The sequence below is a fragment of the Ictidomys tridecemlineatus genome, chromosome 12 (assembly GCF_052094955.1).
Source record: "Ictidomys tridecemlineatus isolate mIctTri1 chromosome 12, mIctTri1.hap1, whole genome shotgun sequence".
In the NCBI taxonomy this organism is placed as follows: domain Eukaryota; kingdom Metazoa; phylum Chordata; class Mammalia; order Rodentia; family Sciuridae; genus Ictidomys; species Ictidomys tridecemlineatus.
The window spans coordinates 93,015,018-93,040,719 of record NC_135488.1 but is presented as its reverse complement, the minus strand read 5'-3'; the positions used below and the strand labels follow the sequence as shown (position 1 = coordinate 93,040,719).

Sequence of the window (25,702 nt, the reverse complement as noted above, 5' to 3'; positions counted from 1 at the left end):
CACATTGCTGGGTCCTGGGTCGTCAAATTCTTGTGATCACACACGGCTCCCCTCGAAGGCTCTCGCATCAGACTGACCTGCATCTGAGGGATCAGAGTTGGTTGCTTTACTTGTGCAACCTCTGTGCCCTCATCCGTAAAGGACAGAGGACAGTATGTGATTAATGGGCTATCGTAAAGACCAAGTAAGTGAACAGATGCAGAGTTAGTGTCATCGTCTAGCATGTGCTGACAGTTGATTCTGCACACTAGCTGTTCTGTAACTTCCATTTTTGAGTCAGCCCAAGTGACCTTTTGTGGAAAGCCCCAGATTCCCCTCCTCCCTCATTCCTGCCTGCCTCCAATTCTTCCTGCCCTCTAGGACACTCACCAACAACTTTTCTTTTTATGTTTCCAATTAAACTTTCAAATTCTCTTTCTCCTTGTTTTAGGGGGTGGGGAAGTTCTTTAGATTCAGGTAGAGTGTGTAGGGTATTCTTTGTCCCATTGTTATATGCAGTAAGTATTTATCTTGTCCAGAATTCTCCCTTACAGTATTTTTCTGCATCCCATCAAAGCCATATATATATATATATATATATATATATATATATATATAACAGCCATTATCATTTATAACTTTATTTTCTCTTAGGAATCAGACCTAGTTCCCATTGGCACCAGCATTTCTTAAAATAAGGCCAACAATGAATAAATATTTCTCCTTTCATATTGATTTGCTTTTTGATCATTCATTCTTTGATTTACCTACCTTTGTTGAGTGGCTAGTATAGGCTAAGCACTAACGGGACGCAAAGAAGATAAAAATGTCTTTATCTTTGACTGATATTGGTACTATTGATAACACGCTAATATGTTGCAACATAATCCAATATATCATAGGCAGTCAGGTTAGGATTAAAATAAAACCCTATTGAAACATGTGGAAATTATATGACAAAGGAGTTTTTTGTCTTGAGTGTATTATTTTAATCTGCAAAAATAGCATCTTGTAACACTGCTAAACAAAGTAATACACGAGGGGCATATGGAGAACTGAATTATGCCTGACTCAGTGTCGGAAAGATATGTTTACAATAAAGAGAAGTAGGGTAGAAAATGTTTCAGAAAGTACAATAGTGACAAAATTTAAAACTAAAAGCGTGTAACTAAGATACTAATCCCCTATCTTTGGGGGTTATTTATTTATTTTGGTACAAACTGTTATAACATGTCAATGTCTGTTGTTATCAGGCACAATACACTTCACCTTACTTTATAAACTCTGTGCATTAAGTGACATCTCTATGAATTAAATAGCATCAATCCTTTGGCATGTAACTGTCCACATCTTTAAATCATTTGGTTTTGACTGGCTTATTGGTAAATTCTCTTGAAGTCTTAATACTATTTGATTTTTAGGAATTAATAATGCTTTTATCTAGAAACTGATGCATATATGTAAAATCAATGGTAACAAGGAGGAGCAAGCTGGCATACCTTTGATGAAATATATCTGAGTCACGCATCCCAAGAAGTTAACAGCATCAAATATGGGGGGGTAGGGGGCTCCTTGTTTTTCATTTTATTTATTTATGTACGAACACTTACTGTCAGGGACAAGATTGGGACTACCATTTGTAATGCTGCATTTCTTTGTTTAATAGCCTCAAGAACAAAATAGCCATCCTTAATTGTTAACAGGTTTGTAGAAATTGCTAGTATCCAAGAGTTTAAAGTACTAGAGCAAAGCGGTGTGCAAGACACCTCATGTACATGCGAATGACATTGTATTCCCTTGTGATAGAGGAACGCTTCTTACAGTTGTAAAGTCTTGAGCAGATGCTCCTACTTTGAAAAACTTTCAGTGCTATCAGAGTAAAGTTTTTTGGTGCTGTTATTTCCCTGTCAGGATGGCAGTTCTCATGGCTGGGAAAGAGCATGTAGCAAGGGTTGACTGATACATTCATTCATTCAGCGGTTGTTGTCAAACATCCACTCCATGCTAAATCCCATGACAGTCCTGGACTGTGAACATAAAGAAATTAGGGCACTGCCCTAGAATTTCCCTTTAAGCACAACTGAGATAATATAGACCAGAGCCCGCAGATGAATGATCCCAAATCAGGGAAGGGCTGGGGCACTTCACTTGAGGTGACACGGCCAGTCTGCTTTCTAATGAATGTCCTGAGCAGAGACAGTGTTGGTCAGTTTTGTGTCACTGTGACAAAAACACCTAAGATAATCAGTTTATAAGGAAGAAAGGTTTATTTTGGCTCATGGTTTCAGAGGTTTTAGTCAGTGGTTTCTTAGCTTGTGGTGAGAGAGTGTATCATGGTGGAAACACATGGTGGGAGGAGCTACTTATTTCATGACAGCCACTAAGTGAGAGAGAGAGAGGAAGGGCCCAGGGTCCCAATATACACTTCTCGAGTACCCCTCCAGTGACCTAACTTCTGCCTACTAGGCCCCACCTCCCAACAGTGACATGGGCTGGTCCCCAAGCCTTTGGTGGATACTTCCAAATGATAGCAGAGGTTGAAGACAAACTTAGTTAGTATCAAATTGTTTAAACTTAATAGTGATATAATAGTTTTTTAAAGGTGAGTGAAGAGCATTCTAGGTCAAGGTCTATGGAAAAGTTTCCTTTTAACAGAACCAAAAAAAAAAAAATAAAAAATAAAAACACAAATGTGCTCAAACTTGAAAGTTTCAAGGAATTTAATCCCCAAGGATGCTGACTCTGGGAAGTTGTAGGAGTGTGTTTAATTCATCTATTCCCAACATAATTCACTTGGTGTCATGACTTAAAAATACTTAAAATAGAAAAATGGGTTCATAGCTTAAGGTCTCTATGTCAAAAAAAAAACATGGTTATGAAAGTCTTCTCCACTGTTTCATACATTCCTTTAATAATGGGAAATGAAAAAGTCATGTAATTTACAAATTTTTAGATGAGCCAGTTAGAATTTATCTTTTAAGGATATAGATTAATATTCAGTTGCTTGGCAGGGTGATACAGACCCATGAGGTTATATTAAATATGTGTCATAAGAGGTTATGATAACAGCAAAATAGAAAATTATACCATAAGTCACATTTTCTTTCTAAAAGATAACAAATTAAATTATGCAAGTATTGCCAGCTAAGAGTCACAAGAGACGCTGTCATAAAATATTTATGTAAAACACGGACCCATTTCGCCTATTAATTGTAGTTAAGATTTAATGTTAGATTCTAAGATTTGCCTGTGGAGGAGACAATGATGTCTGGTTTTCCTAGGAACTTGTGCGTTATTACAGTATCTGTGCTTGAAGGATGTCCATATAAAATAAAAATTCCTTTAGAATCCCAGCAGTAACCATCTGCTTCCCGCCTTACCAGTCCATGTAGAACGACATACAGACATGGCCAGCCTTTAGTCATCACCATGTCAGCTCTCTTCTTTTCAATTTGATGTTCTTTAAAATTCTACATTTCACTTCAGACAGGTCTCAGTTTGCTTCATTTATATCATCAAGCATGCTTTTCCTGCCTTAATATTTTTTATTTTTTTATATTTTTTTCATTAAGCTCTGTAATGTCCTTTAAAATCATCTTAAAAGACTTAGTGAACCTAATATCTTCAGTAGTTTCTTTTAATGGTCACCATTGCTTCTCCCCCCTTCTAAAATAATTTAACTACTGACAAACAGGACAGTTTGATATCCCTTTAAATTGTGCTAATGGGGGATAGTTTAAACATTCATATAGCTGTTATACATTAATATGAATATTTCTTCAGCATATTTTTTTAATTAACTAACTAAATATACCTAAATATATGGGTATGTGTGTCAGCATGTAGGTTAAAAAAAAATCTAAACAGAGCACTGAGAATTTCACTTTCATTATATTGTAAGAGATGTGTTTATATAAAAGGGTAAGAAATCCCTTAGGCTACCTAAAATAATGCAGCATTATGTGAAGCCATCTAACACCCACAAGAGTAAATATAATGTGAGCATTTAAGTACCTTCATCATCTCTAATGATGTGCAATACAAATAAAATACATAGTGAAATTTGGAGCATAAGTTTCCAGTTCCCTCATTTTAACATAAATGACCATCAGTCCACTAGTTAAAAAAAAAAAAAATCATTTAAAAATACACTCAATCATTAGTCTTCATTTCAAACCAATCAGATCTGATTAGGCTTCAGAAATCCACTTTATTTTGTGTCTTGCTACCAAAGGGTAGAGTCACGTTATAACCATTCAGTAGCACAGTCTGCACTTCTTCATGATGCTGATGCTGTGGTAGAGCTGGGAAATTTGAATCCATGTTCGATGGGAGGATTGGGGGAAGGTTTTGAAGCACGATGCATCCTGGTCTGTTCACCTTTGGAAGAAACGTGCCATCCGTTTGTCTTCACAGGGGAGGAGCTGTGCTCAGGCCTTAAACGAGGCTGCGCCTTGGAGTGTCCCTTTGGCTTCCTCACCAATGCCCACAACTGCGAGATCTGTCAGTGCCGCCCACGGCCCAAGAAGTGCAGACCTATTATGTGTGACAAATATTGTCCACTTGGATACCTGTACGTATTCCTTCATTCAGAAAACCTGCCATTAAGTGGGACGTGTTGAGATGTTCACACCCATTCTGTTAGTCGTTCTGTGTATTTGTGAAGGAGTCGGTCATGTTCCAAGTCCAGAATAACCTCCGCTGATTTTTGTAGTCATTCAGAAAGCAGGCAAAGAATCGTGTCTCCAAAGAAAGGAATGAAGTTTTATTCCTGCTCTTTCATGGAAATGTGCCAGAAACACTCTCCATGTATGCTAAGTGAGACGTCCCCGTAGGATAGTCCTTTGGACACTACCTGACAGGGCAGGGATGGAACTGTGATGTGGTCCCAGTGCTGTTAGTGCCACAGCTTTTCATGGCTGTTCTATGGACTATTTCTTTTTTCTTTCTTTCTTTCTTTTTTTTTTTTTAAGAGAGAATGTTTTTAATATTTATTTTTTAGTTTCTGGTGGACACAACATCTTTATTTTTATGTGGTACTAAGGATCGAACCCAGCGCCCCGCGCATGCCAGGCGAGCATCCTACCGCTTAAGCCACATCCCCAGCCCCTGGCCTGTTTCTTTATGTGGCAGATTTTATGAGTTTCCTTGGAGATGAGGTCCATGACCTCATTTTTAAATATTTATTGAGTCAGCCCTTACAAAAATCTAGACAATTCCATGGGGGAAATAAATATTTTATATTTGTTTCTTTGGTCTTAATATAGATCAAAATGTTATTATTTCAATTTATACCAGCCTTTTATAACAAGTCGATCCATTAAAAAACAAATCACTTTTCAGAATCTTTATTTATTTTGCTTTCTCCCATTTCAATCTTTGTGCCTTTCCAGTTTGGTGAGAGTTATATCAAATTATAGAACTTAGATCCATCATTTTTGTCCATCTTATTTCATTCATCTTTTTTATTCTTCCTTTTGAAAATTCTCAAAGATATTTTGAGATCTGTGGGGATAGATCTTCATTCTCATTTTAATTGGATAATTAAGTTGGGAACATTTTTCTTAAAAAATGCTCAAATAAACATAAACCATCATTTTCTTAATTCTAAAATATGATGTCAATAATAAGTATAGTTATTTCATCACTTAACTGCTAATGTAAAATAAAGTATCATTGGCATTATAGTAGCTACAACCACTTGCTAATGTTATAACAGTTCAGAATCAAGGACACTTTAAAACTCAGCCTTCATCTCTGAGGGTAAGTCCTTGAGACAGTATAGATTTCACTTCTTATTCATTCAGGGGGCGCCAGTTGGCTGTCATGGATAACTGACTCTTTCACTAACTAGACCATGTGTTTTAAGAACAACTTTTAAAAAACAAATCTTGACCAGATATGCTATGGGGATGTTAGGATGAAGGTGGCCATCAGTGCCCTTTGGTTCACCTGCTGAGTGAACCATCACCTTGTGCATACAGCAGACACTGATAGTTGGGAGGGAGGGATTCATGGATGTTATGAACAAACAATGAATAGCAGATCTCAGAAATTGCACAATATATGGCATGAATCTGTCATTCATTTAACTTTTTCTCATTAGGTTGAAATAAAGGAGTAGACCCTAATGTTCACTACTTATTTCACTTAGCAAAATGTATTTTAGTTGTCACTCACAACTGTCACTCATCAGAGGTTTCTCATAGGACCATCTTCTAGTGCCCCTTTACTTGTTCATGAGAAAGAAAAGAAATTCTGTTCCAGTTGACTGCCACTGAGGGTTACTTGGGATGAGGCATGAAGGTAAATAGAGTAGTTGTTTTTTCCCTCAGAGGTGCAGGAAGTCAGGCAGGGCCAGACCTGTAGAGGAGATGCTAAGCTGGGTGTGCTCAGTCCTGGAACTGTGAACAGGAAGAAGTGGAGGGTGGGTGAGTTTCTTGTATTACTCTCCTTTTGGAGAAAATGAAGTATTGGTAAGAATTGTTTTGTCCAGAAAATCTCCACTTAAACTAATGTTTTTTTTATAAATGTCTACTTATTTACTTGATATTGATGTTATGGTAACGTAGAATATGGATAAGCTTATTAAGGGGAAAAAAGTTCCTCCAGACTTTTTCCTTTACCCCTCTGCATTTCATTCATAGCTCAGGGATGGAGGACTTTCTTTCCTACCTAGACCTAATGAAGTAATTATTGGACCTTGATTGTGGGTCCCCTTAAAGGTTTTATTCTTTATCAACATTTGTGTAGCCCTTCCTGGTCTGTAGGTCCTTAAGTCTTCCCTTCCCATCTTCTATAAGTTTCAGAAGATACCTCATTAAAATGTTTACTAGTGTCTAGAATTCCTCAGGGAATGTGATCTGATCGTGTGAGGAATCCTGCATTCCTAACAAAAGAAAGATTTTGTGCCTAATGCTAATCTCCCACATTGACCAATGATATGTCCCTCACCTTTATATTATACAGTTACACATGCATCTTTTTATATTGACAACACTTTTCGTAATTAAATCAACAGTCATGTCATTGGGATTCTGGCCAGCATGTCCCAGAAACACATAAGCGCCTGGGCTATGGTGGGTGGTGATCGTAGCCACAGGGAGCTAATTACACGTCACCCTAGGAGTTTTGTGAGCAGAGTTCAGTTTTTCTGCATAAATGGCAATATCACTTCATTGACCCTTGGTCTGAATGGTGGGGCATCATTTGAGACTTTGATTTTCTGACCTTTGGCAAAATTTTAATTACCCAGGAAGAATAAGCATGGCTGTGACATCTGTCGCTGTAGGAAATGTCCAGAGCTCCCATGCAGTAAAATCTGCCCCTTGGGTTTCCAACAAGACAATCATGGCTGTCTTATCTGCAAGTGCAGAGGTAAGTGTGAACACATAGCCCTTCCCCCTCAAAGCAGCCAGGGCTACCAGAACAAAGAGCAGAAGGACATCCTATAAATGGAGTGGTTTAAGTGATTGCTGCCGCCCCTGACACAATTGTCACCCTCTGTGGGACCCTCCCACAGGACTTCTTTTTTCTTTCATCTTAATGGAATAAAAGGGCTCAGAACAGAATTTAAAGGAAGCCCATTATGAATAAGAACATTGACCAAATTAATCACTTCTTAGCTCTTCACTTTTGCTTGTCTTAAGAACTTGAGCCTAGAGCTAAAATTTATCTTGGCCTCTATAAAGTCCCCCTCTGTTTAGAAATGGAATTGATACAACTAACAGTAAAAAACTTCATTTCAATGCCCTTGAGGTTAGTATTACTGAAGGTCTACTCGTATGTTTCAAAACTGAGTTTTCCGTGAGAATTTTGACATGGGGTGAGAAGCACTTGCCAGCCCAGAACAGTATGTAAAGCACAAATCCTGAGCATCTCCATTGTCTGAGCACCTCCACTAGTCTACACCAGGCTACTCCTGAAGTTGTTGAGTGTGCACCTGGATTGCCATTCCTGCCCTTTTCTCAGCCCCGCCCTGCTGCCCATCCAGTTTGTGGTAGTTGTTAACATGACACATTGATTAAACAATAAAAGATCCCTAAAGTTTACTCGACAGTTTTTCAAAGTTAGACAGTTATCACCTTAATGATGTTTTGAGGCGATCAGAGTAAACACACCTCTAGTCAATTGCTTCAGTTGTTCTACAGAACAAAAATCTGTTCATTGCAAGAGGACTAAGAATTCCCCACTGGATGAAGCTTCTAAAGAAACGATTCTCCATACATTCAATATACATGAAACTTTATCCATCAGAAAATCAGGGAAAGGAGTAAAAGTTAGCCTGCTGACAGGAGAGAAACGTATGAGTAATCTTTTCTCTTTCTTCTTCTTTCAAAATTAAAAGCCTATTTACTTAACTTCTTTTCCTGAGCATTTCCCGTGTCACTTGACTGTCCTTCGTAGACGTAGTTGTTGGTGGCCAGGTTTCATCCCATATAAGAACACGACATGCTACTTCTCCTGTGCTGTAGCTGCTTCTTCACCAGGCTGCCTTCTGTCTGTCCAGAGGTCCCTGCTTCCGCCGGGCCACCTGTCCTGTCAGGCACATGTCTGTCCATGGATGGCCATCATCATAAAAATGAGGAAAGCTGGCATGATGGGTGCCGGGAATGCTACTGTCACAATGGACGGGAAATGTGTGCCCTGATCACCTGCCCGGTGCCTGCCTGTGGCAACCCCACCATTCATCCTGGACAGTGCTGCCCGTCATGTGCAGGTAACAGCTGGCTGCCCTCTTGTGTGCTTCAGATGAAGAGGGCCCCTGCCTTGCAGGGCCTCATGTATACCTGTGACTCTGGGGGAAATACGGGAATGGCCCCGAGGACACTTTTTAGCTCTCTGTGCCTTTTGTAAACAACAGCCACAGAATCCACGGAGTACTATAAATGATGAGTGAAAAACCAGAGAAATTTCTAAAGCTCTAGAAACTGTTGTTATTTTTGAATGGTTTACTCAATTATATTGATCTTTGAACTGCTTGTTTGTAAAGGATGTAGGCTTATGTACTTAAATCCAGCTCTCTGTTTTACTGATAGTGTATTAAAGCTGAATGCTCTAGTTAATTTGAGGGGATTGGTGCTAGTTTTATTATATAAAAGCTTATCTCTTATCCAGTGATAGCCTGAGAAGGAAAAAGAATTACCAAAGTCTATGGCTGTTGCTCTTTTTCAAATTAATGGACATGTGGCGCTCTTGCCAAATGGAGAAGTCTAGAGTGACCACACATTTCAAATCATAATAACAGTAATCGAAGTAAGTTACTAGAATAACAGAACAAATTTGTAATTCATGGGGGTCTGAATTACAGTTGTCAAGAATAGCAATTATTACCATAATTTCTCATCTACTGCCTTTTTCCTAAAGTGCTCATCACGGTTGTGTATCTATGGTTTCTCCCTCTACGCAGGCCACTGTGAGTTAGGGGAAGAATACTTAAGCTGTCTTTCAATTGGAAAATAAGCACAAATATATTAATTCTCTTATTGGAAGGCCAGGGAGAAGAGGGGTCTCCCCATTCTAACATCAGATTTTTTTTTTTAAGTTCAAGTCTATTGTCATATTTTGAAGTCATGATTATTTTTCCTCTGGTCTTGCATCTCCATATGGATGAGTCCCTTTAAGCAAAGGGTATATAGGCAGGAGCCTGAGGTCTGGCCCTTTTGCAGCAAGGCAGGATCAGCCTGGGAGAGAAGGTGGCTCGTGCTAGCCAGAGTGCACCTGTGTTGCATCCCATGGCGTGGGACATGTAAAGTCCCTTCAGCTCTTGAGATTCTGTATACCTCAGTAATTATTAGGTTGCAGTGCAGAATTAACGGCTTATTTTGTTCCCTCCAGGTTTGGTTAGATTTGCCCTGCTTCAAAACTTTTCTTTTTTCACATATTTTACTAGTTAAATCTGAAAAACCACTTTGTCAGATCAGAAGGTGAATAAGCCATTTAATGAGATAAGATTCTAAATTGACTCTTTAGGGAAGGAAAAATAATCTGTTCCCTTAAGACCTGTATTTTAGTTACAGATGTGAAAGCATAGGGTACTGACCGACATCTGGCTCTCTCTTAAGCATATGCTCACTGAGGAAGTCTAAGAGTCAGATCAGTGGAAAGGCAGAGTCATGACCAAGAACAGATGACTGACCCCAGACTGCAAGTCAGTAAAGTCAGAAGTATGTTTCTCTGTTACAGAGAGAGAGAGCATTCTTATATAGATAATTATTGATGTATTATTGAGGGTGTGTGACTGCTGCACATACATGTTCAAAAACACATTCTCATGTATGAATGTGTGATAATGTTTTTTCCAAAGTCTTGTCTTTAGTGGATTGCCACTTGCAGAATCTTCCTACTCGAGACCCTAGAGCCATTTGTACTTGTGAATTCTTGTTCAAAGACTCTCCTTCTCCATTCAGGGGCACTGATTTTTCCTTGATTAAGTGAGCAGCATTCAAACTCTTCCAATGGGATAGTCATCAAATGATAGCATCTCTTTTATTTTTCTTTTCTCATCCTCTTTCTTTTCCTTTCCACCCCATCTCTCCAGTCCCTCCTGTGTTTTGCCTTGAGTCATGTAATAGAGGAAGAGGGAATAGAAAGATAGAACACCTGTAGGCACACACAGCTCTCTCCTGCCCCCTGCCCCATGTCTACATTTAAAAGGATGACAGGTGTCGGTCCTCTCAAAACCTTTTTTGAGTGTAGTAAGGGAGCTTTTTTCCAACGTTAGTTTATTGGCGCACTCTGGAACAATTTTTTCTTTCTTTATAAACCACAGGAAATGTACATTTATCATCTTGTCCCAGTGCATCCTTTTTTTCTAATTACCTTCCTCTGTGCTGTTCACGGACTAGAAGGTTCGGTGCACTTGCTTGTGAATTTAAGCACTAACTGATGTCCGTTTTCTGAGTTGTCTCCCCTGCGTCAAAGTTCCCTTGAGAGATAGCCATATTGAAAGTTGCTTCCTTAACTGGAAATTGGCCCACACCACTTTATTTCATCAGTATCATTAGCTGTCATGCCAACCACGGCTTTGAAAATAAGGGCCCCAGTGCACTCAGAGGAGATTGCAGCTCTGAGCATCTCTGCACAGTCAGGGTCATTCTCTTGGGGCCCAAGGTCTGTGGAGCTTCAGGCATGAGCCAGCCGTGATGTCTCCAGACTGTTTCTCCAGACTGTTTCCACACTGTCAACACCTCCTTGAAGTGCTTGTTGTGTTTGGACTTCACGAATATGGTTAATGTCTTCATTCTTTTCATTTCCCCAGCCCAACTTGAGGGCAACTCCCAGTGCTTCTCCAGACATTCCTACATTAAATTCCCTCTCTATCATTACCATCTCACCAAGGGACCAAAACCACCTCTCCTTTGGGGAAAGAAATCATAGTTATCAGCTTCTAGGCACTTACCTCTCTGGACGATGATATCGCCAAACAAATGTTTAGTCTCAGGTGAGAGTTTTCAGACTGTTGATTCCACAGGAGCATTCCTGCCTAGTGCGCTGGCGGCCGGTTGAGATTAGGTGTGTCCTGTTGACAGCAGGACGTATTTCCAAGCATAAAAGTGCTCAGGATCCCAGAGATAATGAAATGGATAGGGCATACATCATTTGGAAGTTTTGTTTAACTAGAAGTCTGTCCATTATCCAAACAACCATAGGCGTGGATCCAGGCCCTTGACTGCTCTCAATACTCAGAGCTCACAGTTTCCACATTTGAAAAACAGAATGGCAATGCCTACCTCACAAGGTCCATGTAAAGAGTAAATGTAAAGCATTTAGCTTGGAAATAATTGGACCACTGCAAGCATTCAGTAAATGTGAGACCTTTATTCTAGACAACTGCACATTCTTAGAGATTCCTAAATGGAGTTCCCTCCCTGTAATTTAATTCTTATTGAATTCTTTCATGATTTTTGACAGACTCAAGCTGCTTGCACCTCACTTCCTGAGATTGGCTCTTCTACCATTGTCTTCCATTTCCATGCGTGGAATACTTCTCTTCTTCACTCTCCTCTTGATAAAAGTAGAACAAGATGCTCTTCAGACAATTCCTCCTTTGTCTGCCTTAAAGCAAATGGTACCAGGTTCTTCAAGAGCTGGAAAAATTAATAACTTCTTACGGTTTGATTTTTTTTTTTTTTGTTTCATTCCACAGATGACTTTGTGGTGCAGAAGCCAGAGCTCAGCACTCCTTCCATTTGCCATGCACCCGGAGGCGAGTATTTTGTGGAAGGAGAAACGTGGAATATTGATTCCTGTACTCAGTGCACCTGTCACAGTGGCCGGGTGCTGTGTGAGACAGAGGTGTGCCCACCGCTGCTCTGCCAGAACCCCTCACGTACCCAGGACTCCTGCTGTCCCCAGTGTACAGGTAACCAATGTGGTGCTTTAGCCCACCACTGGCCGGGAAGGGCACAGAATTGGGTATTGTCATTTTGCAGGTCAGGGTTTACCCCACCTAGGAGCATGCCAAACTTAACAACTTGGGCAGGATTATCATGCAGCCTGCTTCCTAAATTCATTCCTTTCTATCAGCCATATACTTATGCAATCAATATTCCTTGCACCTGAGTTGACTCTCAAGAAGAAAGGCAATTGTTTCTTTCTGACATTTTCTTCCTTAACCCTATATCTCAGACTCTAGCAATAAAACTAAATGTAGTCACCAAATTATTCCAGATTTTACTAGTACGAGAAGTCATTTTTGTTTCTAACAAACATGAAGAACAATTATTGATAATAGAAATAAAATTATTTGAAAGATGCGAAGGTAGTGAAGATACTTTGAAATGTGTCTAATGCCACTGCCTCAAACTTATAATGATGAATTAGTTAAGACCCAAGAGTATTAAGTGACTATCATTGCATATTTATATAGAGTGGTGTTATTATTTATTTATCTGACCATATTAAGTTAATTTATGGTCATGAAAGAAATATGGTCCAATGAATAATTTTTAGGACTTTAAACATAAGTTACTGGGGTTAACAACTAAAACAGTACTCTAGTTAACACTAGAATATATGGCTTTTTCAAAAGGTATTTTATTTTGATATATAAAATTACCAAGTTGGCAGAACAACTGGTTTTATTTTGATGTTCCTTAAACTTCCCATCCTGTCAAATCAGTAGCTGCTTAACGTTCTGAATATTAAATCCTTAAAGCATTTCTACTCAAACCTAAACCCTCATATGTCATTACTTTTTTTTTTTTTTTAACATTGGTGATCTAATTGCTTCTTTAGAATCCATTGTTTCAGCATATCCAGTATCTAAGTTCTTCACAGGTTTATGTTGATGGTGTTTTCTAAACTGCATCAGGTGAACATGTAGGGATAGGCACATAACTTGCCACCATCACCATGCATTACACCTTAGAACAAATGGTGTAAGAGAAGCCTTATTAATCTTATGAATTTAATTAATGAACATCTTTTCTAGCATAAGAAATAGTTCACATGGGTTCAGTTTTTAGGATGTGTTTAACCTATGCCCACTGTAGTTTTATTATTATTACTAATGTTCCCAGATCCATACCCTGCTGATTGAGAGCCGTGACTGTTCAGAACCTCCTGGTAGAAACCACTGGAGTGTTCTAGTCATTGCTGACAATGAGCTTATGTCTGTTCAGTTACAGATAGCTATGCAATGTCAGAATTGAGCCATGGGGATTATGAGTTTAATGAAAATAGAAATGATTCCTATCCTGTAGAGCAGTAATCCAAAAGAAGAACCAAACAGCCCAGTGTTCCAATTAAGTAAATAATGATAAAGGAGGAGGAGGTGAGCTTTGAGAAAGAGGATTTAAGAGTCCACATAGCCCAGAGAGCTGGCACTGGTAGAAGTGCCCCTGTTGCCATGTGGTCTAGGATCTGAGTGAACACAGGATTGGCGGTGGGAGGGACAGTGGGGAAGGCACTTCTTGAGGACCACTAGCCCAAATTCATTGATGGGACACCTGACTGGTCTAGAGGTTGGGCCTGGGAAGAGAAGGAGAGCTCTGTGGAAATGGGCCTCCTTAGAATGCCAAGGCATGGTTTCCTGGATGGGGTGTGCATGGGCCGAGCCCCACAGGTTCCAGCCAAGCAAAGTGGGGCATTCCTACACTCTTGCCGTAGATTGAGCAAGCTCCCAAGTGGCTTTGACTTCCCATTTATGAATTTAGATCTGAGTGGCTTTTTTTTTTAGAGAGAGAAACTTCAATGATATTGCTCATCCTAAACCTTAGGACATTTTACTTTGCATGTCAGTATTAGGTAACTCTTCTGTCTGTGAATAAATGTATATCTAGAATAATCTGTATTTTAAAATGAGCCACCTCCCCTGTAATGTGTCTTTCTGAACTTTTCATCCAAAGCTGTATTATAGCAATAAAAAGATTAAAACATCAACTTTTTTCATAGTAGATCAATGCTTCAAAAGTAGCATTGATCAGCATATTGCACATCTAGAAAAATACCATCTTTAATCTTAAGATATTTGTATTCTGAAATGGTCTGAAGAAATATGCTGTACATAAGAAGAGCCACAATACTTCATGGTGTTCCCATCTCTGAGATGCCTTGTCATTCCGTCCCCTTCCTCTGGCCTGGCTTAGAGTGAAGTCTTGAACAGAAATGGGTTCATGAAAACAGAGGAAGGATCCCTGCAGGCACCTGTTTCCCCAGAGTAAAAATGAGCCACAATAGAAGAAGCATTTGTTTGTTTCTTCTAAATCTTTTTTTTTCCATTCTTTATATTCTGGAGTTGGAAGAAAAGTGTAGCATACAAGAGAAAGGGAGAGAAAAATAAGAAGAGTGAGTGGTCACCAGTAAACAGCAGAAGAAGGGTCTCTGAGGCAGAAAAATGGGAAGAAATGCCCAAAGGAAGAAGATAATGGGCAAGATTCCAAGAACATTTCCAGCCAGGGTGTGGTGGGAGATCTAGCATAGTAGAAGAACACGACAGACACACTGTGCGTCCCAGCTTTAACTCACCACTGCTGCAATCCTGATGTTCTTTGGGGTCATTTCTGGACCCAAATAAAAAGCCTCTAGATTCTAGGGTTTCATTCTCACCATCATTCCATTGCTTCATTACTGCTGTCCCTGCTGGAATCAGGCATTTCTTGCAAGAGCCAAGCTAATGTGACCCATAGTACCTTTGTGATTTGGAGGGCCCGGTGTGGGTAAGAATGAGTTGTCCTTTTTTCCAGCCAAAGCAAAAGTTAGCAATGGCCAGTCTCTTAAAGAAGAAATGATCTGTGAGCAGAGATGACTTCAGAACGGTCATTGAGAAAATAATTCCATTTTACAGTCTTTATTCTCCTATTATATGAATGGGATCTATGAAACCCTACCTGAAATAGGACCCAAGGTGCATTGGGAGCAGGAGAACCAATGACTGTTCTTTCACTGTGCTTCTACCTTCCAGGCTGGTAATAGGAGAGATGGTTATATTTAAGGGAAGGGTTTGGGCAGGTTCTGTTATGTTATGCTGGCCTCCCTCTGACCCTCAGAAAGGTCCTCAAGTGAAGCAGCTTCCCTGGTCCTCAAAGAGACTCTTCTTGTCAAATCAAACTTTTTGGCCATAGGGTGTGTTCATAAAGCAGATGGAAGGAGAATGTGACATTTAAAGTTTCTGCATCATGCAGTAACTTCATGTCTGTCTCAGTTATTTCAGTTTCTTGGCTGAAAATAGAGTTCATGCAGTTGATTCAGAAAGGAACATATCATTGAGAAAATGTAGCTCTCCCAGGGGTTTGCCAAGTATGACTGCTACGGCTCTTTCTGGACTCTTAAAGTGCTTTCTTTCATCAGAGATTGTGACATTTCTCAAGTGAGAACCTTACTACTTAAATTTTCTTTTCTCATATCTGAAAGATTTCTGCTTGGGGCTTCAGTTTTCATTAATTAATTTTATTAATTGCATTTTAGTTCATAAACTCAAATGGAAGACAGTAAACATCTCAATCTGATAATGAACCTATAACATCCAAAGAGATGCCTAGGATTACTGATGATGCTCTTTTCTATTTCATATTTGTACTATGATCTGGAGACCCTCTGGTCTAAGTCTCTAAACAGAAAAGACACAGATGACTTGCAGCTAGTTTCTCTGCAAGTGGTTACATCCCTCTGTGAGATTTAGATTTCTTATCTTTCAACCATTAATATGAAGCCTGAACTTTGGGAAGTTACAGTTAGGTGTTTCTTGAAAGTCTGATATTATGAAAATCTGTTTGGGTATTAATTGATTAGGATTGCATGTAGCTGTAAGTAAGACAAAAAATGTGACTACAAGTGTTAAACAAATAGAGGTCTATTTTACATCCATTATAGGAGGTTGGAGGCAGATGTGTATCAACATTGACTCAGTGGCTTAGTGCCGTTGAAGTCTTTCTATGAAGGTATGATAAGGATGTTATAGCTACAGTCAGCACACACTCTGCTTTTGCTTCCAGTTTAGCTCATGAAGAGAAACGAAAGACAAGATACATCTCAATCCAGTAGTGAATCCATAAATGAATAACAAGTGAAAAATAATAGTTCTGTTAACTGTAGGTATTGCTCATTGTTGCTGGAGATATTGCATACTTTCTAGAGAGGAAGAATGAGGAAGAACATTAGTAGCAACACATCTATCCTTTGTAAAAAGTAAAAGTTTTCCTGAAATGACCTCATTATGCATGAGCTACAGCTAGGTGACATCCTTAGTTGCAAGGCAGATTTTCCTGATTGACTTTCACACATTGTACTCCAGGACCTGAGACCACCCCCAGAAAATCAAGACTGTAAAGCTAAGGAAGAAGAGTAGAATGTGTATTATGTATTTCAAATAACAGAATTGCTGTGGCAGGTCTTTTTTGATCTTTGTTATTTTTCTATTGAAATTCAAGATCCAGCCTGAATAAGACTTTCTGATTTGAAGCATTTTTTTTTAAAGGTGGCACCCTGACCATAGTGACTACGTGTATTTTTGCTAAATCTGAGTAACAACCCACACTGTTGCACAGTTGGTGGCCTCCAGCATCTCCTTTGCTGACCTATATGTTCATTTTTCCAGATGAACCTCTTCAGCCTTCCTCATCCCATAATGAGAGCGTGCCTAGTTACTGCAAAAATGATGAAGGGGATATATTCCTGGCAGCTGAGTCCTGGAAGCCTGACGTTTGTACCAGCTGTGTATGCATGGATAGCGTAATTAGCTGTTACTCTGAGTCTTGCCCTTCTGTATCCTGTGAAAGACCTGTTTTGAGAAAAGGCCAGTGTTGTCCATACTGCCTAGGTAAGACCAAGAAAAAAAATCTTTCATCTGTGCCAGTGGCTACTAAATCAACATTGACAGCCATTTGCTAGATCAGTTAATATTTTTGAAATTGGTTTATCTGTTTGACATGCCACACAGACCAAGGTAGGAACATCAAGTAGGGAAAGGATGCAGAAGAGGTGCTCCCAAGATGAAATGCATAAAAAATTAAGAAATTTCTCAGAACACAGTGATATTTTAGTGTTGTCATATTCTATTGGGTTCCTTTGCTGGTTTAGGATTTTCGGTATTAGAACACATTTCTCTACTTGATTATTTTCAGTGGTCTTTTTTTTTTTTTTTTCATTTCCCATATGAAAGTACACTTAGTGCCACCACCTTGAGATCCACTAAGTGTGAAATGTAAATTTAACCTCCCAGCTTTTCCTGTCTTGGGGCAGTTAATTGTTTCTACTTAAGCCTGGTGGTTGTCAAGTTGATGGCCTAGGCACACAGAGGTCTGAGTAACTGACAGAGCCCTCTCCTTCTTATGACCCATGGTGATATACCTTGAGCAGAGGACATGTGTATGTTAGCCCCTAACGTTCCTACCAAACCAGTCCTGTAAACATTAGCCAGATGCTGTTCCAGGGACCAGAAGGCGAGGCTACAACAGCTGGCATCTCTAATCAAGGACTGTCCCTGCTCCCAAGGCTGTCACTCTGTTATTGCTTTTGCATCCAGTTTAGCTCATAAAGTCAAATGAAAGACGAGACGCATCTCAATCTGAGAGTGAACCCTTCATCAGGGTAGCAAATGAAAAACTATGTGAGTTTTATGAATTGTAGGTATCCTGCATTTATTTTTGGGGACTTTGCATGCTTTCTAGACGCAAATCATTGCAGATATTTGGAGTAATACCTGGGAAAAAAGAGAGATTCTGGCCGCAGAGTTTTGTGACAGTTATGACACTTTCTCAGGAATCTTAAGAGCTAGATTTTTCCCAGCATAATGACCAAAGAGGATTGAAGATTATATTTGGGAAGCTATATCTCTCCTTTAGAGTGACCATCTATGTCATTTGTTTTTCAAGCCTTGATGCTTTTGAAGGTGAAGTGGAGTCTGGTAATAATTATGATGGGACCACAGCTAGAGACCAGGAGTGTCTCCAGCAAACCAGGACATATGGTAGCTCTTAGCGCCTGCGATGTGGGCCTCTCTGTACTACCCATCAGCTCTGCAACTCCTAAATGGAGCCAGAAATATACCAAGACATGCATTCAGTTTAGTGCTACTTACTTTTTTAAAGAGCTAACCAAAAATTTATACAAGAAATGGCCTTGCCTTTGGTGAGAGCTAAATAAAAGATATATATCTAGGTACTATTTCACATTGCAGGCAGGAAAAATACACCCAGCATCAACCTGTGTATATATCAGTACTTTGGTAGTAAAGTGGTCAAAAGTCAATCAGGAGCACTTGGTTCATCCTTGGGAAACCTTGAGAATTCCATGTACCTTCAGAGGGAAAATCTAGCAGCAAATCTCTCCTGTGTTGAAAATTCTGAGATTGTTTTGTTTAGATGAAAGTTCCTTTTGTGTTTTGCTGCCTAATTAGTAAATACACAATTAGTAAACTTCTCAACTGGGAAATTCGTTGCTCTACACTAGTAAATCACTTCTATTTCTCACAAAACCAAATTGGCAAATTCAAGAGTTGTGGAAGGAAACCTGCAAATCATAGGATTCTGTGTCCATTCTTTTGTCGTTTGCTTTTTTTACTTTCTTTTATGTTTCCAACTGATGGGTCATTTTAAAATATACACCAATCTTTAATGTAGGTAGGAAAGATCAATTTGATTTTGATTTTTTAGTTAGATTACAAGCACTTTCACCAAACTGTGGTTCACAGAAGCTCACAAGGGTATAGTGATAATTTCGTTTCAAACACATCTAGCTCCACAGCTTCCCCCTACAGTGATACAGGTGTAATTGTGTTCCATACTCCTGACTCTTTCCAGGAAAGTGTTAGGAAGAGTTAGCACTTGGTGAGCAGTACCTGTGTGCTCTGGTCACTCCTTCATCTTAACACTTGGTGCATTTTGTGGTGGTACTTTAATAGTCATTAAGCCCTTCCATCCACCTGTTGCTTATTTTGTAAATAACCTTGTTAGATTTCACCCTTGCTTGCCCGGCCCTGCTGTCTCCAAGCATTGGAAGTTCAGCTCATGACTCTGATTTAGGGATTTCTGTCTGACTCTCAAGTTAGTTTGGGGGCCTTTTCTCTCACCAGCAAAGAGGTCCCGACTTCTCATCAGCCTGATCTCTGTCAGGGTGTCAACCTGAGCGAGGCCAGCACAGCCAAAGGCACTTACCAGCTGTGTCTCAGTGGCAACCATATCACTGTAGGCAAAGATCACCTGGCAAAGGAAAGGCAGGGCATGCCACTGTTTGCCATGTCGTAAAGCCCCTGGTAGCTTTTCCAAAGGGCACCAGGTACCAGTGTTTGCACTGTTTCCTGTTTCAGGCTTCCTCAGTTTTGTTCCAGACTGTCTATAGGATCGCCTGTGCCTCACAAACCCCCTCACCCCACCCAGCCTGTGCTGCTGACCTTGCCATAGCTGCTGGTCTTGTCCCTGGGCGAATGGTCTCCCTAATTGGTCAGATACAGATTTCTAAAAACCTCACACCTACAATTAAACTGACCTTTTTTTCTTTCTTCCTCCTTTCTTTCTTTTTTTCTTTCTTTCTGTTTGTTTGTTGTTGTTTGTTTGTTTTGTTTTGTTTTGTTGGTTTGTTTTGCTGTTTTCAGAGTGGTCAAAAATAAAGTTAGCTTGCTTCCACCTTGTGAAGTACTGTTTTTCCTTACCATAAGAAAAATGAAAATGGCAATCCTACTAAAAGTAGTCTTCTAATTACCAGTATTTGTGTTCCTTTCAGCTAAATTATCAAGTCACTAATGTGCAATGATAATGCTTCTCCTTTGATGTGTGAAGTCCTCATATTATGTGTGCTAATTTAATAGTATGTGTAATACAGACATAATTAATAGGATTGATGATTAATTTTGAAAAGTGAACAGCTTTGTCTAATTACTTGTAATACCCATCATTAGGGAATTCATCCTTCTACTAGAAAGAAGCTAAGTAGTAATTACCCAATCATTTTAATGGAGCATCTTCTGATTTTCTAAATTTTTGTCTTCTGGCTTCCTACACAAATATACACAAACTAAGATTTTATTTTAACGTAGGCTGCTTGGCTAAAAATGGCTTAAAAGATGACTTGAGTATGAATTAGGTAGAAATCAGAGGCCTAGTGGGAATTCTAATGTGTGATGGCAGATGTGACACATGGTCCCTCGTTATGACACGCCAGGGCTGGCTTACAACATCCCATGGCCTTAGCACTGACTACATGCTACATGCCTCTCTCAATCCTTTCCAGAGCAAAAATTATTTCAGGGCTCAAATGGATCTTCTTTGTTTTGAGGAGGGTACCAAGGGTTATACTAAAGGGCACTTGACCATTGAGCCACATCCCCAGCCCTTTTTTGTATTTTATTTAGAAACAGGGTCTCACCGAGTTGCTTAATGCCTTGCTGTTGCTGAGGCTGTCTTTGAACTCATGACCCTCCTGCCTCAGCCTCCCAAGCCACTGGGGTTATAAGCATGCACCATCATGCCAGGCCCCAAATAGATCTTTATTCCATGATTCCCCAAGGAAAGCAAATAAGCAAACCAGCAGCCCTTCCACCATCATCACTCACTGTACATCAGGGACGCACACCCTTCCCGTGCTGAGTGCTGGACTATAGCAACTTCAGTCAGTGTTCAGTGGAACTGCTCTCTACCTGGGGCTCTGTCATCCTTTGCCAGATATTACATAGAAAGAACACTGCTTTGATCATAGAGAACTTTCTCAGTCTAATTGATGGGCTCTTCAGGCCCGTGCTGCTGCTACATCATACATGTTGTCTTTGGGAAGCAAAATGCCAAGGTGTGTCCCCTGTCAAGCTGGCCAGAGAGAACAGGGCCAGTCTGAGGTGGCCAGATCCAGAGTGTTACTCACTGCCCAGAACATTGTCTTGAAAATTATCATGGGTTAAAATTTATTTGTAACTGTGTGTTATTCTAGAAGATAACTGAGGTCAGATATTGAGTCATTTCTTGGCAGGAAATCACAGAGTCTCAGTTTCACCTTTCTCACATAAGATATTTTTGTCGAAAAAAAAAAAGATATTTTTGTCAAAAATTGGTTACTTTTGGATAATATTACTACATATAATATATAATAAATAAAATATAAATATGTGCTTTATAACATATATATAAACAAAGTTAAGATATTCTGATTACATGGCTTCAAGTTAGTTTTGGAATGTCATATATCTGAGGTTCTCTGCAAATGAGCTGTAAGATGTACATAAAAATTACTTGCTTGTAGTTTGTCTGATTAGGGGTCAGCAGTTTTTTATATCCACTACCTATACTGCATAGTAATATTTTAAGTAGAGCTTTCACATGGAATCTAGCATGCCTGGTTCCTGTTGGGGCTGTTTTTTTTCTCTTCAGTTGGCTGTAACGTTATAACTACAGTGATCTCCATAGTCATCTTCAATGAGCACATGATTAAATAAGATTTTTCCCTAATAGAGGAGGGGTCTATACTTTATGCCAAGTCAGTCTATTATACAGTGTACCTTTTGCTTACATATCTGCTTGATAAAACCTAACTATATCAAAACAGTATCCTCTTAGATATGTGTGACACACAATCTCTTTGGAGTATCTGTTGATCATTGTTTATTTAGTTCATCCCTGGAATCAAACAGAGTAAATATTTAATGTAGCATCTTTAAAATATACAAGTCATAGAACTTAATGTTATTTATTTTTAAACTATAATGTTATGATACTGGCATCTTCATTGGAACATTTTTCACAGCTGCTTCTCCAAATATTTCCTTAAAATTAAAAACTTCTGCAATTGGAAAGAATTTATCTTATAGCCAAAGGGTCATGATCACAACTTTGTCACGTATTAGCTGTGTGCCTTGGTGATAATGATATAATCCTGGCTCAGTTGCCTCATTGATAAAATGAGAGTAATAATATTGTCCTGTGTGTCACAAAAGTGCCATAAAAATTAGGTGACGTAATGTTCACATATGAAAGTACTTTATAAAGTGTAAGCACTCTGGATGTGGGTTGTTCAGTAGAGTTACTGCTCCTGAAACAGAGAGTGCAGTTGCTTTGAGTAACAGGTGAATTCTTGTATCTCTCGGTGACATGTGGCTCCTGGTTTCTCCAAGAGAAAGCCTGGATATAACATCTCAAGGATGTACTTTTGAAGAATAAGAATATTTTAGGTCCCCCTTGGGTGGTGTGCTTCATCCCGCATGCTCTCATCTTCAGAAGCCTTTGACTGCTTGGCTCACCTTATTGTAATCCAGTTGAAATGGTGTGCTTTCCACAGTGCAAGTGTGGTGACAGTGCCTCACCTATAGACCTTACTGTCCTTTCACACCTCTGGACATTGTTAGAAGTGAGAAAGTGGGACTTGTATTTTTATTGTTTATTTCAGAGGCTAGTCCTGTTTGGGGACTTCATGAACTTTCCATTTTATTACTTAGAGGGTGAGGATGAAAACAGTCTGGTTGTCATATACTGTACTAACTTCAGGATGGGTCTAAAGTTATCACAAAATCAGCAGTGTTTAGGTCTGACCCTGCATCCTAGGAAGCATCTCACCCTGCATCTCCCTGAAGCAGTTCTTCTCCTCCCTTCATTGTCCGTTTCAGGACCCCAGCAGTGAGAACAGTAATACAGATCTCCCCAGTTAACTCCAGGAGCCTCTAAGCTGCAGCCTATTGTCTGAGCTCCTGCTTCTCATCCTTGTGTAAAGTGTCTCCTGTTCAGAAGGGAGGCTGGCACTGGTGTTTCCAGAGGTCCACTGTGTGCCCTTTTTCTTCTTATTTCGCTCCGGAAGGCCAAACCTGATTTTCTATCCTCTGATGGTCAGGCATGGGGAAAAGACCCCTTCAAAGGAGGTCCCTTCTGGCCAGGACCCTCTGGAAGCTGCTGAAGGAATATTCCTCAGAGTACTTGGATTGTGACAGGGTGGAACACCTGTAGGCACACAGATGGGCCAGGCTGGCAAGTCCAATGGCTTCCCCTTGAACGTTTTCCTAAAAACAGGCTGTCCTCTGACTTTTACACAGACAGCTTCTTTACTTAGGTTTTTTTCCCTTCTTATTCAGGAAACCTTGATCTGCCAGTGTTCCTATCTGCTTTTTAGTCTGTACTGATTGACAACATGACTTCTATATATAATTTTCATGTACCCATAGACACACCTTGGATTGTGGGCCTTGCTATGAAATTGAGACTGGATTTAAAGTTGAAAATGAAATGTTTCCTTCAACTTCTATAAGCGGAAGGCTTAATCGGCCCTTAATGGATGCTTAATACAAGAATTGAGCTCCATTACTGAGAAATAATGTTCTCTTTCCAACAAGAATCAGCCAAAAGCAGTAGGGAAATTTCCCTTCATGGAACTCAGGAAAATGTATATTTCTTCTGTTGGCTTGGAACCCTGGACAGTCTATTTCATTACAGTGTGTGAAAGAAACCTGTAGGACTCTTTCAACCATTTTAGACATAGACTTACCATCCCAAGAAATATCTGAAATTAAATAAAGCAACAGTGGGCTTCCAAGAAAGGACTTCTGTGATGAAATGGGCTTCCATAGAAATTAAGTCATTAAATAGAGGTAGGAGTCAACCTACATGATAACATTATTCTCAAGTTTCTTTTTATAAAGAAGGATTAAGATCAGATGTTTTCTTTATTAGAACCTAAAAAGGACAAAATAATCAAGTTTTTTATTAAATCAGTAAACGTTTTTTGTTGTTGTTTTCAATCATTTGCTGACAGAATTACTAATATTAGATCTCCGCTTTAGGGTGCAGTGATGCATACCTGTAATCCCAATGACTTGGGAGGTTAAGGCAGGGGGATTGCAAGTTCAAGACCAGCCTCAACAATTTAGTGAACCCCTAAGCAACTTTTCAAGAGCCTGTCCAAGATTAAAAATGAAAAGGGCTGGGGATGTGGCTCAGTGGTTAAGCACCCCTGGTTTAATCTGTGGTACCAAAAAAAAAAAAAAAAAATTGAAACTAAATCACTGCTTCATTGACATTGTCTAGGCCCAGCATCCTCAGGACCTCACTTGAGCTGTGACTTCACACTCCCCTAATTTGTGCTGAACCACAGACCAGCATGTTCAAACTTAATTATCTGTGCCCATGATTCTCTGCACACTTCTAAGAGACATGTATGTATTTGCTCAGATTCCTGATTAATTACAATTTCTTTTTAAATCTCATCTTTACATTAAAAAGGAAAAATAAAAAGTAAAGTTAGTTTCTCCAACAGGTTCTTGCATTTTTTTTTTCTAACTGTGGAACTTTTCTGCCCAACAATGCACCCAACTCATGATGCAGAAATAAAAAGGACTTCACTGGCCAGGGATGCAGGTGTCTTATCAGTTCAGAGAAGGTAAATGATAAGACAGTAAGGGGTCTTCTGGTCCTGTGCTGGTTTGAGGAAGAGTATTGTCGTGCACTGTTGCAGTATGCACTGACATCTAAAGAAATGCTCGCCCAGGCCAGCTGTGTCATTGATAATCTCATGTTACCCATAGTGTATGTGGCATCTCTTTACACCTTCCTAAATGATTTCACTGAAGTCTTCTCTGTAAATCCTTCAAATCTCAAACTTCCTACCCTGAAGTGGAGTGTTATGAGCAGGACCTGCTATTTGCATATCTTTTTAGAACCATTTGGATATGATGAGACCCTTTGGACTCAGGGGCAGAGTCCTTGGATATCTGCTCGCTGCAGTGTCCCCAGGGCTCAGAACAGTGCTCTCAGTGAGTCCTCAGCCTCAGCTTGTAGAAGGAACAAATACCCCACTGTAGTACTATGTTGGATTGATTTGAAAGCAAGAACAACATTTAGATTCTTGGACTCCAGGATCCCAGAGTAAATGACTATTCCGGACTCTGAATAGTACACAGGAGATTTAAAAGAACTGATGCAGTTTCTAAAACTGCCTGACTTCCTCCCAGGAAGTTACTCCCCCACTATGACCATCAGAACAGATTTAGAACTTGAAGTATCCCTCCAAGAAAATCGTTTCCTAGGCAGAAATTGAAAACCCAACTATAACGAAGGTTAGAGTTGAGTATGGGTTCTCCATCCTTCCACAGAGGAGCAGTCTGGAGATGCTTTCTTCTCAGGGACTTGTGTGCATCCAGCATCGTGATCAGAGTCTTCAGTGGCTGTGTGTCCACATCAGTGACCTTTGAGGTTCTAAATTGGATCTTCATAGAGGAAGAAAACAGCACTTCTAAATTTCCCCAGCCATGAATAAGCTCTATGGTATAATTAACAGTAACTTAAGAGTAAAAACAAAGCCCAAACTTCACAGCCTGTTA

At 39.6% G+C, this 25,702-nt stretch overlaps 1 protein-coding gene across 6 annotated transcripts in view; it reads left to right on the top strand.

Moving 5' to 3' along the window:
- Nucleotides 1–25,702, top strand: part of Crim1 (cysteine rich transmembrane BMP regulator 1) — a 180,212-nt gene that overhangs the window by 136,356 nt on the left and 18,154 nt on the right. For 4 of the 6 annotated variants that reach the window (XM_040271150.2, XM_040271152.2, XM_021734083.3 and 1 more), the window contains 5 exons: nt 4,396–4,552; nt 7,235–7,356; nt 8,489–8,698; nt 12,128–12,343; nt 17,018–17,239. In XM_040271150.2, coding sequence (XP_040127084.1) covers nt 4,396–4,552; nt 7,235–7,356; nt 8,489–8,698; nt 12,128–12,343; nt 17,018–17,239 — 927 coding nt within the window. The remainder of the gene's footprint in view (nt 1–4,395; nt 4,553–7,234; nt 7,357–8,488; nt 8,699–12,127; nt 12,344–17,017; nt 17,240–25,702) is intronic. The other 2 variants (XM_021734081.3, XM_021734082.3) reach the window with 2 other exon arrangements.